This window comes from Geotrypetes seraphini, chromosome 8 (genome assembly GCF_902459505.1).
Source record: "Geotrypetes seraphini chromosome 8, aGeoSer1.1, whole genome shotgun sequence".
In the NCBI taxonomy this organism is placed as follows: Eukaryota; Metazoa; Chordata; class Amphibia; order Gymnophiona; family Dermophiidae; genus Geotrypetes; species Geotrypetes seraphini.
In genome coordinates this window covers 993,198-1,009,138 of record NC_047091.1, presented here as the reverse complement: position 1 = coordinate 1,009,138, position 15,941 = coordinate 993,198, and the positions used below count along the sequence as shown (strand labels likewise).

General features: G+C 43.9%; 1 protein-coding gene across 2 annotated transcripts in view; it reads left to right on the top strand.

Moving 5' to 3' along the window:
- LOC117366026 (RNA-binding protein 4B-like) overlaps window positions 1-15,941 on the top strand; it is a 106,889-nt gene that overhangs the window by 60,368 nt on the left and 30,580 nt on the right. The window contains exon 3 of one of the 2 annotated variants that reach the window (XM_033957055.1): window positions 3,400-4,018. The exons of the other annotated variant lie outside the window; for it this stretch is intronic. Coding sequence (XP_033812946.1) covers window positions 3,400-4,010 — 611 coding nt within the window. The 3' untranslated portion in view covers window positions 4,011-4,018. The remainder of the gene's footprint in view (window positions 1-3,399; window positions 4,019-15,941) is intronic. 2 annotated transcript variants of the gene reach the window in all.

Here is a 15,941-nt window from a genome sequence, read left to right as displayed (position 1 = left end):
TGTTTTTGTTTACACCACAGCGCCAGCGTGGGGTTTTAGAAGGCAAAGTGGGGTGGGTGAAAGGATTACAAAATAAATCCAACAGGACTTTTGGGAAAAAAAAAATGCCCAATTAGGCGGGAAAATTGAATTGAAAAATCTATTCAATAGGCTGAATCGAATTGAAAAAATTGTCCCTGAATCGGGCGGCACTACTGTTAGGAGGCCTTAATCTGCTGTTGCCTTCCTTATAGGTCATTCCATGTCAAGTAGTCTAGGGCTCCCCACCTCACCATCACAGAGTTTTATGAAACTTTGTATGCTGAATCTTACATGATCCAAACGAACTCTGGTAAAGTTTAAGATCCTTCATACACACAGAATATTGATACACCCTCACCCAGTATGGAATAAGTAATCACAAATTAAAAATAGAAATATGTTGATAAAGGTTAAACTGAACCGCCAAGAAACCAAACTGCATACAGTGAAACACCACAGAAACAATGACACATAGCCCCCTAATACTCTGCAAAATATAAATATAGCAGATGTAAATTTGAAAATACCGACAATCACCACTTTACAAATTAACAAATAGAAATAAAACAAAAATTGAAAATAATAAACCATTTTATTGGACTACACTTCAGGAACAAACAAACCAAAACTGCAGAAATGTACAACGATGTAGGCAAAATTTATTGTGACAACCAAAGTATAATTAAAAACCTTTTTACCAAACAAGGGACCCGACACGGTCCGTGTTTCGGACAACCTTCATCAGGGGTCCTTGGTAGAAAAGGGGAAAAACATATGTCACAAAGAATTCTAATAAAAATACAGTAAGAACAAACGGATGATGTGTCACGCCGAGAGTCACTAAATACTATAAAATCTGTAGACCGGCAGGAAATTTCTGCAGACCAGCGGTTGAAGAGCACTGATTTACATCATCTGGTTGACAATATCAGTTTCAAGCAACTATTTAGATGTGCATAAATTCAGCAAAATGCAATGAATGAATACTAAAAGCAGTCAGAATTTAGGCTTGGGAAACAATAGAAGTTACCCACCTTAGGCTTGGGAACCAGACACACCCACTGAATGAAGGCTGTTGAACCTCAGTGAAGAAACCAAAACTACAGCCTTGGGAACCTGAACTAAGAGACTCACCTGTGGCTGGTATTGCACAGCTGTCGGGAATGATATCTATGGCAATGAGGTCGCTGGTTCAAATTCCTTGAACTATTATTGGCAATATCACCATGGACCAACATAATCAAATATAGCCCTCAAAACCTTAGCGTAGTAACAGCTCCGATTCTCATAGAATTCCTATAAGCATTTGATATGTTACCGCCATGGGCCAACACTAAAGAACCATGCTACGGTTATGTTAAAGGGAGGGGGGAACGCAATGCAAAGCAGTTTGACTTGAAGAGCTGATCATATTTTGATGTTAATGTATGCTATTAACTATGGGAAACTCAATGATCTTTAGCCTTTATTTTCAGGCTCTATTTGCTTGCATTGGAAAAACAAAACCAACTTTTTCAGGGGGTCTAAAACGTGTTCTTTCTAATAGTTTGAAAATATTTTTAGAATATTCTTTTTTGTAAAAGCTGGTTAAAAAATACCCAGTTTTTGACTTTTTTTTTCTAAAAACAAATGTTAAATTGAAATTATAAAGTAACAAGATTATAAGTTGATAGCGTATATTTGAGAATAGTCATGTCACAAAATAAGACAAAATTTTACAGAGATAACTTCATCATTGCAGGAGCCACAGAAGGCTAAAATTTGAAATTTTTTAGCATGGTCCATTTTTTTTAAGCCTACTTTGAGGTTTTTTATATCAGTTTCCAAAAATGAAAATGTGCATTAGTTCCATTGAATAGATCATATAAAGTTGGATAAGATTGCCAAGTTTCATTTGCTTAGCTTGAATGGCCAAGGAAATATTTTGACTCGGTTGCCAAAATTGTGCAGGGATACTATACATGGCCATGGTATGGTATCAAAGAGCTATTTCTCCACAAGTATTCCACTGGTGGGTCTTAAACTTTACCAGTTTGTTTGGGTCATGTAAGATCAGTATACAAAGTTTCATCAAAATCAATGATGGTGAGGTGGGGCACTTTTCTAAAATTAGCCCACTTGACACAGAATGGCCCATATCATAGCTTCTGTTGCTTCCTGCAGCAGATAGTATGGACTGTCCTTAAATGTTTTTCATCGCTAGCATGTCATATTCTTTTCTTGATTAATTAGCTAGCAAGGGTTGCTGTAAACCTATGCCTTTATAACAGTCCCATCAAGCACAATGAAAATTGGGCTCTGAAGGCTAAAAGATGGGCAATATTTTTTAAACAATGTATTAGAGAATGACACGGAGACAAATTTTTCCCTGTCCACCCGGGAGCTCATTGTCTCATCTCTGCAAGTTATTTTCCCTAGCAACAGCAGCAGATGAATCCAGAGACCAGTGGGATAGCACACATCTACCAGCAGGCGGAGATAGAGAAACTGATTAACAGGTGGTCCCATTGGCTGGCACTCCTCCTGTATCTCCAGTATTCTCTATCTCCCAGCAGGAAATGGTCACTATTTAACTAGCTCCTGAATTCTGGCTGTGACTAGAACTTTATTTTCTCCTGTTGAGGTTTCTCTTCAGTGAACTGGCAGTGCTATTTCTGCTGTTGAGTTTTTTTGGTCTCTATCTCTGCCCCATTCCTGCAAGCTCTGTCCTTATCTGCACAAGCCTCAAACACTTTAAAAATCATAAGTGTTCAAGGCTTGTGCGGTTAAGGCAGATCTTACAGGAATGGGGCAGAGATAGAGACCAGCAAAACTCGTGGGAACAGGGAATTTTAAGTTCCTGCGGGGACAAGGACAAATTTGTCACCGTGACATTCTCTACAATATATGAAATACTCAGTTTTATTCATATCTGATGGATTTTCAGAGATCTTTTGTAGTATGTTTAAGAATTTTATCTACAGCTATGAGGGTCTTGCATCTGCTTGTAGACTTCCTTAGGGGGAGGAATAAATGTTACATTGAAAGATCCAATACATGCATTTCAATTTTCTTTCCATCCATAACATGTTCCCTGAAATGAGACTTCCTGATGGAAAATATACATGTTGTAAAATAAGCATGTACATTTTAACTGTTAATTGGGGGGAGGGGTGATAAATTTTAGGTTAAATAGCTTTACTGACAACTCCCAAAGTTGTAAAGGTAAAGCCCAATCAACTATTTTGGGGATTGCCCTTAAAGCTTGTAGGGGTTTTTAATTTTGGTCTAGCCTTCACAGGGTGCGTATCTTCTGTTTGTATAGCTTCATATAAAAAGTATGGTTTTGGTATGTCGGCATATGTTACAGCAACTGTTCTTGCGTCTGCTCTCTTAAAGGCAAACGAATGCACGTGCAGTTATCTACAAGTCAGCTTCGGACCGCGCCTGGGATGGGAGACAAGAGCAGCTGCTACCGTTGTGGGAAAGAGGGCCATTGGTCCAAAGAATGTCCCATAGACCGAACGGGATATGAGGTTGAATACGCGGATACCTATGCTAACCAGTACACTGCACTGCGACCCTCCTCGTACCCCTCAGAGTATGGGGAGCGGTTATATTACGATGATCGGGATCGGTATGGAGTGGTCGACTACTACCAAAGATACCGTGTGAGGCCATATGCCACCACGTATGAATTCTACACTGACCGGCGGTTGCCCCCATTTCCACCATTCCAAAGTACCACACTGAGAGAGCGCCTAACTACCACCATAGATGCATATGAGCGACGCCTACTGCCTCCCCCCCTCCCTCCGAGCTCCTATTTCACTCGGGACCGGAGCCCCCTGCGCCGCTCCTCCACCGGGTCCTCCAGCATTGGAGCCACCTACACGATTGAGCGCACTCGACTGTCTCCAGTCTCATCAGTCTCTCGAAGTTCACTGTATGACCTTCCACGGTACGGGCGGGAATCGTATGTGGACAGGTCGCGGTACTCTGCATTTTAAATTTGAAGGTGAGAGAGTTTCAGGCAATTTTTGTTTAATTGGGGGGTCCTTGTGGCTTGCAGGACACGAGGTAAACCGAGATACAGCTATCTTGATGGCTATTGGGAACAGCTTGCTCCCATTTGCCATCTACTGATCAGTTGCAAAACGGTACAGATCGGGTACGCTAATACCACGCACTTAGGTGTGGATACATGGGTTGGGGCTGCTCTTTGTAGGTGCAAAGAACTATGGGTCGTGAATGACATTTTCTACTAAAGCCACTCAGTTTTCAGATTCTAGATGCAGTAAACTAAACAGTGTGGCACTGATGTGATGGATAGCAAGCTACACAAATAGTTTTATTGCCAATGACTAATCAAATATCTAAGTGAATTAGCCTGCTACAGTGGGGATTCTTAGTTGGTTCTCAGTCTGCAAATAGGTCTGGGTTTCAGGACAGTTCATAAAGAGATGGAGGAAAATATTAAAGTTGATTGCTAATAAAACTTTAGGAGCTAGATAGTTCACTAGAATTATCTTTTAACCTTTTTGCTTGACTGAACTTTTTCTGTTGACCTGAGATTGGTAAAATATGTCTGCTTTTATATAATTGTTCAATGACTAAACTTAGCTGTACTAGGTTTAATGTAAAGGTAGGTCTGTGGTGGGGGATCTGACTTTCCATGTGTGAAAAGTTGGGGAAGTTTTTTTTCTCCCTTGGTGTATTTTCTCCCTCCCCCACCATGGTCTAATGATTTAGTTGCTTCCCATATACACACACTTAATGCCATTATCATTCTCTTTAACTTATGCTGAGATTTTTGAGACTTGTACCGATGCCTTTTCAACTTACTCTCTTCTGGGCAGATGTGCTGTAGCAGATTTTTTTTTTTTGGTTTGGATGTACAGCTCCCAAGCCACTTGAAGTAAACCATCCCTCAAACTGCTTTGCAATGTGTCTTGAGGGCAGGTAGTCACAAGTGGTTAGGCTTTTCCACCTTTTAAATAAATCTGTTTTTGTACAGGACATAGATTCAACTCACAAATAGATATTTTGTGGCTAGCCCAAAATGAGGATTATGCATAGCCTTTCATCTTTTTATCTGTAGAAGCAAAATATCAAGTAATTGTTAATAACTATCTGTTTGGTTTTTGGGTTTGTTTTTTTTTGGGGGGGGGTTAGGTCCTTCAAAAGGAAGGTTCTACACTTACTGGCATACTACCATGTTTCCCCCAATATAAGCCCTAGCATGATTTTCGGAGTAGGTCTTAATATAAGCCCTACCCCAAAAATAAGCCCTAGCTAGATCGCCCCCGAAGCTCCTCCCAAATGTCCCCGACACTCTCCGACTCATCCCTGAATTCGCCGGGAGTAGTGCCCCCAGCCGACCTTCCCACCCATTCCCCTGCACAGCATCTTTCCATCTCTTCTATCCAAACCCCGCTGGCCCTCCTGCCACGAGACCAACATACCTCCCTCCAAACAGTAGCGTTTGCAGCACTCTAAAGAGGCTGCTTTGCGGTCTTCTCCTGCTGGGTACTACCTTCTGCCGCATCACTGATGATATCATCAGCGATGTGGCACAGGGAAGACCCAAGGGGGAGAAGGCCGCGAAGCAGTCTTCAGACAGCTGCTGACGCTGCTGTTAGGAGGGAGGTAGGTCGTTCTTGTGTTGGAAGGGTCAGTGGGATTCTGCTGTGCGGGGGGATGGGAGTGAGGGATAGATGCTGTGCAAGGTTCTGCGTGTATAGATGGGAGGGGTCAAAAGATGTTGCTCAAGGGTTCTGCGCAGGGGGATGGGATCAAAAGATGTTGCTCAAGGGTTCTGCGCAGGGGGATGGGAGGGATCAAAAGATGTTGCTCAAGGGTTCTGCGCAGGGGGATGGGAGGGATCAAAAGATGTTGCTCAAGGGTTCTGTGCAGGGGGATGGGAGATCAAAAGATGTTGCTCAAGAGTTCTGCACGGGGGGATGGGAGGGGGATCAAAAGATGTTGCTCAAGGGTTCTGCGCAGGGGGAGGGGATGGGAGGGAGGGACAGAAAGATGCATGTGTGGTGGAGAGAAAGGAATGATGAAGAATTGGGGTGGAGGAGAGGAAGGGAGAGATGATCATTGTACATGGGAAAAAATAAGACATCCCCCGAAAATAAGCCTTGGTGTGTTTTTTTGGACCTAAAATTAATTAGACACTCTTATTTTCGGGGGAAACATGGTACCTAGAAAAGTACTAGTTCTATTTTAATTTTATCATTACCCTATAACGGCTGCCTATTTACTCCTTGTAAGATTAGTCATTGCTTCTCAATTAGTTATTGATATTTCCATTTGACTTCTTATGAATGATATTCAGTGTTTCAGGTCACTGCTACACATGTCTTAAAACTGCCTTTCTCTGAAGGCCAGTTGTATTCTTATGTGGCGATATCATCTGACAGCTGCCTTGCATGTATTACTTTCTACAGGATCTGGCACAGGCAGTTAAGTGTACTGTCACTTTAAATTTTAAGGACCACCCATACCAAGTGCATGCTGGTGCCTTCCTGCCTGATGTCGGCTCGCGAGACCTGCAGTTTTCTGCAGAGCTGAGAAGCTGTTTGATTTCTCTCAAAGCACATCAAACTTTGTTCTTTTTGCACCGTCCTTCGTTTTCTTCATTTTTATCATATTTTGTGTTCTATCATTTTTCTTCATTTTTTTTTTGGGGGGGGGGTGAAAAATTGAAATTTTACCTAACTCAGGGAGCAACAACTTTTTTTTTTTCTTCAGATGACATCTACTTGACCTCCCCAGTCTATTGAGCCCTTTGACTTCATATTAACAGTTTTTCTATCCTTGCCAAGGTAACTAGTGGCTTCAAATGGTGCACTCAGTGCAATAGGGCAATTTCAGGTACTGATCTACACAACTGTTGGAAATTTCCTTCAGTGAGATAGGGGTGTCCAGCTGAACTGTGCCAGCTTTAGAGGTTACACTTGGGCCACCCCACCCCCCCAGGTCCCTACCTGGGGGGGGTATTAGTTGTTCTCTTTTTTTTTTTTCTTCTTCTTCTTTCCCAATAAAAAAAGGTAAGGGAGAACAACATTGTTGTAGATGGATTGGACTTTGCTGACAGTCTACAATTACCAGTCTTAGCAAATTCCTGTCAGTTTTGGTAAGAGCAATTTTAATTTTTAGTTTGTTTAGTGTATCTGTCAGTTTCCGCAAGTTATGTATTCTGTTCACTGGCTTCTGTCAGTTTCTGCGAGTTAGGTATTCTATCAGCTGTGTTTGCTGGTTTCTCTTTTGCGATGTTTATTTTCATTATTTGTGTGGGCATCACACGTTCACTTCGTCGGCATGGCGGCAGAGGCAGTGAAAAGGTGTTCGCACTGTGGGAAGCACTGAACACCATCGGGCCTGTGTGCGGCTGGCTGCATAGACGCTGTGGGGCAGGAATTACACTTCCAGTCTGGCAACACTGTTTCTTTCCATGCAGTTGAAGCGCGGCCCAATTCCTCTTCACTAGCGGCAGTGCCTGCTTTGTTTCAGTGCAAGTCAGAGGCAGGGGAAATTTTGGCGACAGTCAGCACTTCCGCAGCTCTCATTACAGTGCCGGTTTTGCATAACAGTGTGCAGGCAGTGTTGGTAGAGGACAATTGTGTGTCATTTGCTCCTGAGTTTGTAATATTGATGCATAAGGCCTATTTATTGCAGAGCTCTCAGCCTGCACATAAAAAGGATCTAAACTTGCCTTTATTCCCTGCTAATTCTCCTCCAGTGGAGTCTCAAATGGCTAAGCGTCGCAGAGTAGCTCCCACAGATGCAGGGGACCCTGCATAAGACTCCAGACTTTTTCAAAAGTGATGGTAGTAGTGGCGGCGTTTCTTCACAAACAGGGGATTTGAGTACATCCTTACTTGGACGACTGATTAATCCGGGTGTCATCCAGACAGGAGAGTTTGTCAGTAACCCAAAAGGTGATCTCCCTTCTTCAATCTTTAGGGTGGATCATCAACTTTCCAAAGAGCTCTCTTACCCTATCCTAATCATTAGAACATCTGGGGGTGCTACTCAACATGAAGCTGGGGAAGATGTTCTACCAAGAGACAGGGGCGACAAATTGCAGTCTCAAGTTCATCTTCTTATTCAGTCACCCAGACTGAGTATGGAATTATGTCCAGGTGCTAGGATATATGGTGGCGGCTCAGAGTGGTGCCTTGGACTCTCTTTCATATGAGACCATTGTAGCAGTCACTTCTCTCATGGTGGTCCCCAGTGTCTCAGGACAATTGTCTACAGTAGACTCAAGCATCGCTCACCATGAATTCGTGGCTCAGCGAGATCAATCTGTTCAAAGAAAAATGCCACTTGCAACGCTGGACTGGAACATAGTTACAACGGATGCTAGTGCCTTCAGTTCTCAGCGCAGGGAGTCTGGTCTCAGGAGGAGTCTCAGTGGTCAATCAGTTTTCTAGAGTTGAGAGCAATCAGGCTAGCGTTTCAGGCATTTCAGCCCATGATTCAGGACTGATCAACAAGAGTCTTTTCGGACAATGTTATGGCGGTGGCATATATCAACAGGCAAGGAGGTACAAGAAGTCTTCAATTGGCCAGCGAGGCAATGGTTCTGCTTCAATGGGCAGAAGTTGATCTTCCTCTTCTCTCGGTGGCTCACATTGCGGGACAAGCAAATGTTCAGGCAGACTTCCTCAGAAGAAATCTTCTAGATCCCGAAGAAAGGGAACTCTCCACTCAGGCATTCGACTTAATAGTTCAGAGGTGGGGTCTTCCGGAGATAGACCTCATGTCCTCGTCTCAAAATGCAGAGTTTCCTCAATTCTTCAGCAGGCACAAGAATCCTCCGAGTTGTCTCCTTTATGTGTTTCCTCCTTGGCTGATGATCGGTCGGGTGTTACATCACATAGCTCGCTTTCAGGGCACAGTGATCCTGGTAGCTCCGGATTGGCTGCGTTGTCCATGGTATGCGGATCTGATGGGTCTTTCGACAGGCGAACTGTTGAGATTCCAGGTGACTCACGATTTACTCACCCAGGGTCCAATCAACATGGAAAATCCATCCACTTTGGTCTTATGGCCTGGCTCTTGAAAGGTCGTGACTGAGGTGTAAGGGATATTTGGAGTAAGTTATTTCGATTCTTCTCCAGGCAAAAAAGAGATCTACATCTGCGTTGTATGCTAAAGTCTGGAGGGTTTTCGATTCTTTGTGTGCTGTTCAGAGTATTTTGCCCTTCCAGGCTTCTCTGTCTAATCTTTCTTTCTTTTTTGTAGGACGGCATAGCCAAAGCGTTGACATATAATTCCCTTAAGTTCAAGTGGCGGCCATTGCTTGTTACAGAGGCCAAGTATCTCATTCTACGCTGGCGTTTCAGCCTGATGTAGTTCGATTCCTGAAAGGTGTACATTATATTTGGCCACCTGTTAAGAAGACCTGTCCGGAGTGGAATCTTAAGGTAGTTCTTGGGAGGGTTACAGAAAGTCCTGTGTGAGCCGTTATCCAAAGTGACTCTAAAGGATATCACGTTGAAAGCGGTGTTTCTAGTGGCAATGGCTTCAGCTAGACAGGTTTCGGAGTTGCAGCCTTTGTCCTGCAGGGATCCTTTTTGCGCATTTCAGATTCAGGAGTGTCAGTTTGGATGGTACCATTGTTTCTTCCTAAGGTGGTACCTTCCTTTCATGTTAACCAGTCTCTGTTCCTTCCTGTTTTCTGGGAGGAGGACTGGGGGGAGCGATTCTCTGCACTGCATTTCCTAGGTGTGCGTAGAATCCTTCTACATTATCTACAGGTTACTAATGATTTTCATCATTCAGATCACCTCTTTGTGTTATTCACGGGACACAACAAAGGTATGGCAGCGCTCAAAGCTTCCATCGCTCATTGAGTCAAAGAGACCATTGCTTCCGCTTACTTGATGGCAGGGAAGCGGTTGCCAGAAGAGCGTCATGCCCATTCAACCAGAGCGATGGCTACTTCTTGGGCCAAGTCCAGACGTCTTTCCTTGGAGGAGATTTGTCATGCGGCTACTTGGTCTTCTAAGAATAAATTTTCTAAGCATTACCGGTTGGATGTGGCAGTGCGTGCAAAGACTGCTTTTGGTGCTTCGGTCAATGCGGAGGCTGTGTTCACTTCCCACCGAGATTGAGGATTGCTTTGCTACATCCCACTAGTCTCTGGATTCATTTGCTGCTGTTGCTAAGGAAGGAAAAATTATGTTCTTACCTGTTAATTTTCTTTCTTTTAGATGCAGTAGATGAATCCAGAGCCCCACGCTTCCTGGATATTGACTGTTCAGTTTATCTTTTCCAAGTTTCAGAAGTTTTGCTATTATTGGTACCGTATTTCCCTGCATATAGGCTGCTCCCATGTATAGGCTTCAGAAAAGGGTGACCTATGTTTTAAAACCGGAAGATAAGCCGCCCTATGGTATTAGCCGCGGTTTATCTTATCGGTACATTACCTGCCGGCTGTGTTTTCCAGTCATCCTTCCACCCCCCCCCACCCCCCTGGTGCAGGGCCAGGCTGGATGCTGAAGAGATAGTAACTGCCCTGCACTGCTGGAGATTCGAGCCGTCCAGCGAGGGGGTTTTGAAAAAGGTATGGGGGATGAATGATAAAAGTACCGGGGGGGGGGGGGGATGATTTTAAATGTGTAGATAGGCCACCCCATTTAACTAGTCTGCAGTCCATACACACGTTTGTAAAACCCATGTATAGGCTGCGGCTTATATATAGGGAAATATGATAGTTGTATTCTGTATTATTACCTTTTAAATTTGTTATGGGAAAGAAGTGTTTTTTACATAAGCATATTGTTGATTCCGTTTGCTTGGGCAAGGAGCAATACTGAAGATATAGGAGGCATGTCAGCCAATAGGACCACTTGTTAATCAGTGTCTCTGTCTCCACCTGCTGGTAGATGTCTGCTATCCCACTAGTCTCTGGATTCATGTGCTGCATCTGTAAGAAAATAATATTTCCTTCAAGCACCTGAAGCCTTCATGCATGGTGGCGAAAGGCATCTACAATATTAAGATATTTGTTCCAGCAGAAGTTCTCTTACTGCCAAAGAGAGGTAGGGCATCAAAGAACTGGTTCTCCTAGTTAGCCTCATCTACATCCACTACTGGCATATGAAGCATCGCTTCCTGTAAAAGCACCACTCAATGACTTGTTTCTGCTTTTTAGAACTCCAGAAATATCCGAACAAGGTTGTTGCCAAGGCTGTATCAACATTCTCCAGACATCTGTAGTGCTTGTTAAATTTATGCACAACAACTTCCTCAGCAGTCTATCTCAAGGGAGACAGAAAAACTGAGCAGACTCAATCTCACAAATGGTCTCGTCACACATCTGTCTTGCATCAGATCTTCAGATTGGGGGACATGTGAAATAGATCTTTTGCTTCCCCTCCACTACAACAAACCTCTGCTCCAGACTCTACACTCCCAATAGTCTGGAATCGGACATGTTTCTACCAGTCTGGTGAGAGTTCCTCTATGCATTCTCTGCAATATTTCAACAGGAAAGCTGTACTCCAAACTGCCAAGACCAAGGCACCATGATTCTCATCGCACCTCAATGGCCACATCAGCCTTGGCTCTCTCTCCTCTTACAGCTAGCTCCATGTTCGAGAACATCACACTACAGGTTTTTTTTTCAACAATACTCGCACAGAATGAAGAATCTCTCGTTCATCCCATTCAGCGCTCATTAGAAATCACAGTATGGTATCTTTCACCCATTGAGTAGTTGCTTTCACTCTTATCTGCACCAGTATAAGCTGCTTTTGAAACCTCAGAAAACCTTCCACAGTGTGATGCTAATGTTTTAAATGGACTTACTTCTCTGTCTGGTGTGATCCCCACTCACTAGATCCAGTCACTTTGTCTATTACCATCTATTCTGGATTATCTCTTTCACCATTCCATTTCTAGACTCAAAACTATTTTAATACATGTTCACCTTAGTGCTATAAGTGCCTTTCATACACTATTGGGAAAATCATTCTGTGCGTCCCTTGGTTTCCAAGTTCATGAAGGGCCTTTACTATACCTGCTTTTGCCTGGGCTCTTAATGTAGTTCTCTCCATATTGATGGAATTCTCCTTTTGAATCTCTTTCCGCTTCACTCACATCTTGTATAGAAAGTGACTTTCCTTGTAGCCTTTACGTCTGTATGCAGGGTCAGCGAACTTCAAGCTCTCATTATCAGAGCTACTCTATACAAGATTCTACCATGATAGGGTTGTTCTCCAAACACATCTGAAATTCCTGCGTAAAGTCTCTCTGAATTTCATCTCGAGTCCATTATTCTACTTGTTTTCTTCCCAATGTCTCATTCTCAATCTGCTGAAGCATCTCTCCACACCTTAGACTATAAATGTGCTCTTGCTTACTACTTAAATCACACCAAGCATCTTCTCAACTCTTTGTGTCCTTTGACCCCAATAGACTTGGAGTTTCTGTCACCAAGAGAACCATCTCTACTTGGCTAACAGACTGCATCTCCTTTGCATTTGCTCTGAGTGGACTGAGGCTGGAAGGCCAAGTCACTGCTTACAAAATGCAAGCCATGGCAACGTCAGTATCTTTGCTCTACACCAGTTGAGAACATTTTTAAAGCAGCCACGTGGTCCTCAATCCATACCTTCACTTCCCTTTACTGTTAGAGAATCATTGTGGAAGGAAAGTCTGTTCGGTTTGGGCAAGCAGTTCTGCAAAATTTTGTTCTTAGATGCCAATTTTCCCTCCAGCCCTTTGAGTTTTACCATGCTCATGGTTAACTATAACTTTCTTCCTAGAGACATAATCCTAGCAGCTTGGGAGTCCCACATGGGAGAATATTATGCCTGCTTGTTCTCAGCGAAAGCAAAGTTACTCACCTGTAGCAGATATTCTCAGAGGACAGCAGGCATATATTCTTATAACCCACCCAACTCCCCTAGTTAGCTTCTGAGCTATCTTACCCCCTCTTCTACTAAACTGCGCTAGCGGTTATAGCACGGGGAGCCGCGCTGAATGGCCCACGCTGCTTCCGACACTATTGAGTTCCTATGAGCGTTGGGAGCAGCGCGGGCCATGTTGGGCGGGAAGGAACAGCACACAGGCGTCATTAAAATTTAAAGTGACAGTATACTTTTGATTGTCCGTGCCAGGTTCCCTGGATGGACATCTCTCACATGTGAAAATATATGCCTGCTATCCATGGAGAACATCTGCTACAGGTGAGTAACTTTGTTTTTTGGCAGCACTTGTGGGTACCTTCTGCAGAGTTATGAGGATGTGTTCTTGCGGTCTCTTTCCCATGCAGGTTTTTGCTTCCTTTTACTTATTTTCCTCAATACAGTAAAACCTTGGATTGCAAGTAACTTGGTTTGCAAGCATTTTGCAAGACAAGCAAAACATTTGATCAAATTTTAACTTGATATACAAGCAATGTCTTGCAATACAAGTACATACAGTACACACACATCACAACTGAGCCGATGGTTCTTCTCTCTCTGATGCTGCAAGAATGTAATGACTGTTCTAAATGAGCAAAGTCTTGCAATACGAGTACATACAGTATACACGTATCGCATCATCACAACTAAGCCGATGGTTCTCTCTGACGCTGCGGGAGTATAGTGACTGTTCTAAAAGAGCGAGGTCTTGCAATACAAGTACGTATAGTATTTAGTATTAAAGTTTTTGCGTTGTGGAATGAATCGTCTTGAGTTTCCATTGTTTCCTATGGGGAAATTCGCTTTGATATGCAAGTGCTTTGGATTACAAGCAATGCTTCTGGAACAAATTATGCTCGCAAACCAAGGTTTTACTGTATTTGTTTCTGTACTTGTCCTTAAATTTTATTTGGCCCTTTAGATTCATTTTTTGGACAGCTTTTTACACCTACTTAGACTTGAGCACTGGGCATAATTAGTGTTGCCCCTTTTACGTTCAAGTAACAAGTTCCTAGTGTAATGTGTCTAATGGTCCTGAGTGCTAGGGTCTTGTATCTGAACCAGCACGTTGCTTGCAGAAAACTGTCAATTATGTTTTCCAATGCTTCCTCCTTCCCAGGGAGTTGCTCCTGTCCCCTTTGTTCATTGAAGCAAGTTGCTGAGAAGTGTGTTTGATTTGCTCTGCAGTTTTGTTATTTTAGTATTTGTGCTCCGCATTCTTTGAAAGCTCAGTGCCCGGGGGTTCCTTCTTGGTGAGACCTCTGCCTGGGAGAAGACGCAGATTCTCATGGCAGAAGTCTGCTGCTAGTGGGATCAGTCTCTTTTTTTTTTATATAGCTCAGTTGTTATCCCCTGCATAGCTGCTCACATCCCTGATTGTCAGGTGCTTAAGCACAGGCTGTGTGGGTTCTTTCCGGTTCGGCTGGGACTAACAGTGGGCTGGCTGTGTGGTTGTCCCCCTTTTGTGGCACGGTTTCCCAGGATCTGAGGTTCAGTTCAACTGGCAGCCAGAAGACCAGGTTTGTCCAATGAATGTGTGAGGCAGATTTTTCTTCCTCTTAATTTCAGCTGAAATCCTATGCTGAAGCAGGCAGGCACACCACATTTCAAAGTAAGTAAGACTATTGAAGCCTATGGGGAAAATCAGGAGGGAGGTCCTTAAAAGTTCAATTTGAGGATTCCTGACCCCAGAGCTCAGGTCCTCCACTTCCAAAACACCTTCCCTGTGAGTTTTCTTTTCTTACCGGCTTGGAGATGCGAACTCATGCTTCGGGGCTCTAAGGTATGCGTGCCGGATTCCCTCCGAAACCGGAAGTTACATCCCGGGGCGAGGGGGGGGGGGAAGAAGAGAAGGGAAACCGGCACACACACCTTAGAGCCCCGAAGCATGAGTTCGCTACGGGCTAAGGCAGGAGACAGGCAGGAAACTGGTTAATGACGGATGGAAACTTACTACTTACTTTGGGCCTTTCTCGCTGCCGGATCCTGCCTACTTTCTGTTTCTGCGAAGGCAGGACCCGGCAACGAGGAAGGCCCGAAGCAAGTTGTAAGTTTTCATCCTTACTGACCTATGCCTAATGACGCAAAAAAAGTCACGGCGCAAGGGAAGCCTCCCCTTCTCTCGCTTGGAAACTTCACCGCAGCGCAGGATGCCTATGGTGCAGGACAGGACACTGAACAAATCAGACCTCTCACTCTCTACCACACTGTCCCACACCTACGTTGTAGCGAACAAGGAATCTCCGGGAGCTCGAGGAGTTGACGTCATTGTGCGAGGGGGGTTGCTGTAGTAGAAGTCAGGTGGACTAGTCTGGCCTGGTACTTATAGGGGGTGTGAGTGACATCTTACTCCATGATTGATATGACTGATTACTAGGTTTCAAAGGGCCAAAATTCATTTGTGGATATGTTTTGATATTTTATATTTAGTAATTTGTTACTGGAAAAAATGTGCAGGTACAATAGTACTGTGGTATTTTTTTCCCCCCAGGATTTGAAGTTACTGTAAAGTTATTTATCCCAGGACAAGCAGGCAGCATATTCTTGACTGATGGGTGACGGCACCGACGGAGCCCCGGTACGGACACTTTTAGAGTGATTGCACTCTAAGAACTTGGAAAGTTCTAGAGGCCGCACCGCGCATGCGCGAGTGCCTTCCCGCCCGACACAGGCGCGCGGTCCCCAGTTTCTTAGTTTCCGCGGAGCTAAGAAGACGCGTTTTTCAACGGCAGTTGAAAATTTTTCTCCACGCCTTCCCGCTCGCGAAAACCCCCTTGGCTCTATTGCCTCTTTTCTTTTCTTTTATTTTTGTAAAAAAAAAAAAAAAACTTGTATTTTTTCTTCATTTTTGGTTTTTCCCCGGCGGGGCCTTCTGCCACCATCGAGGTCTCAGCCTTCGATTTGGCGGAAGCCGTTTTTCCTTTCATGCCCCCTCAGCCAGGGTTCAAGAAGTGCCAGCGGTGTGCACGGCCTATCTCCCTTACGGACCCGCACAACTGGTGCCTACAG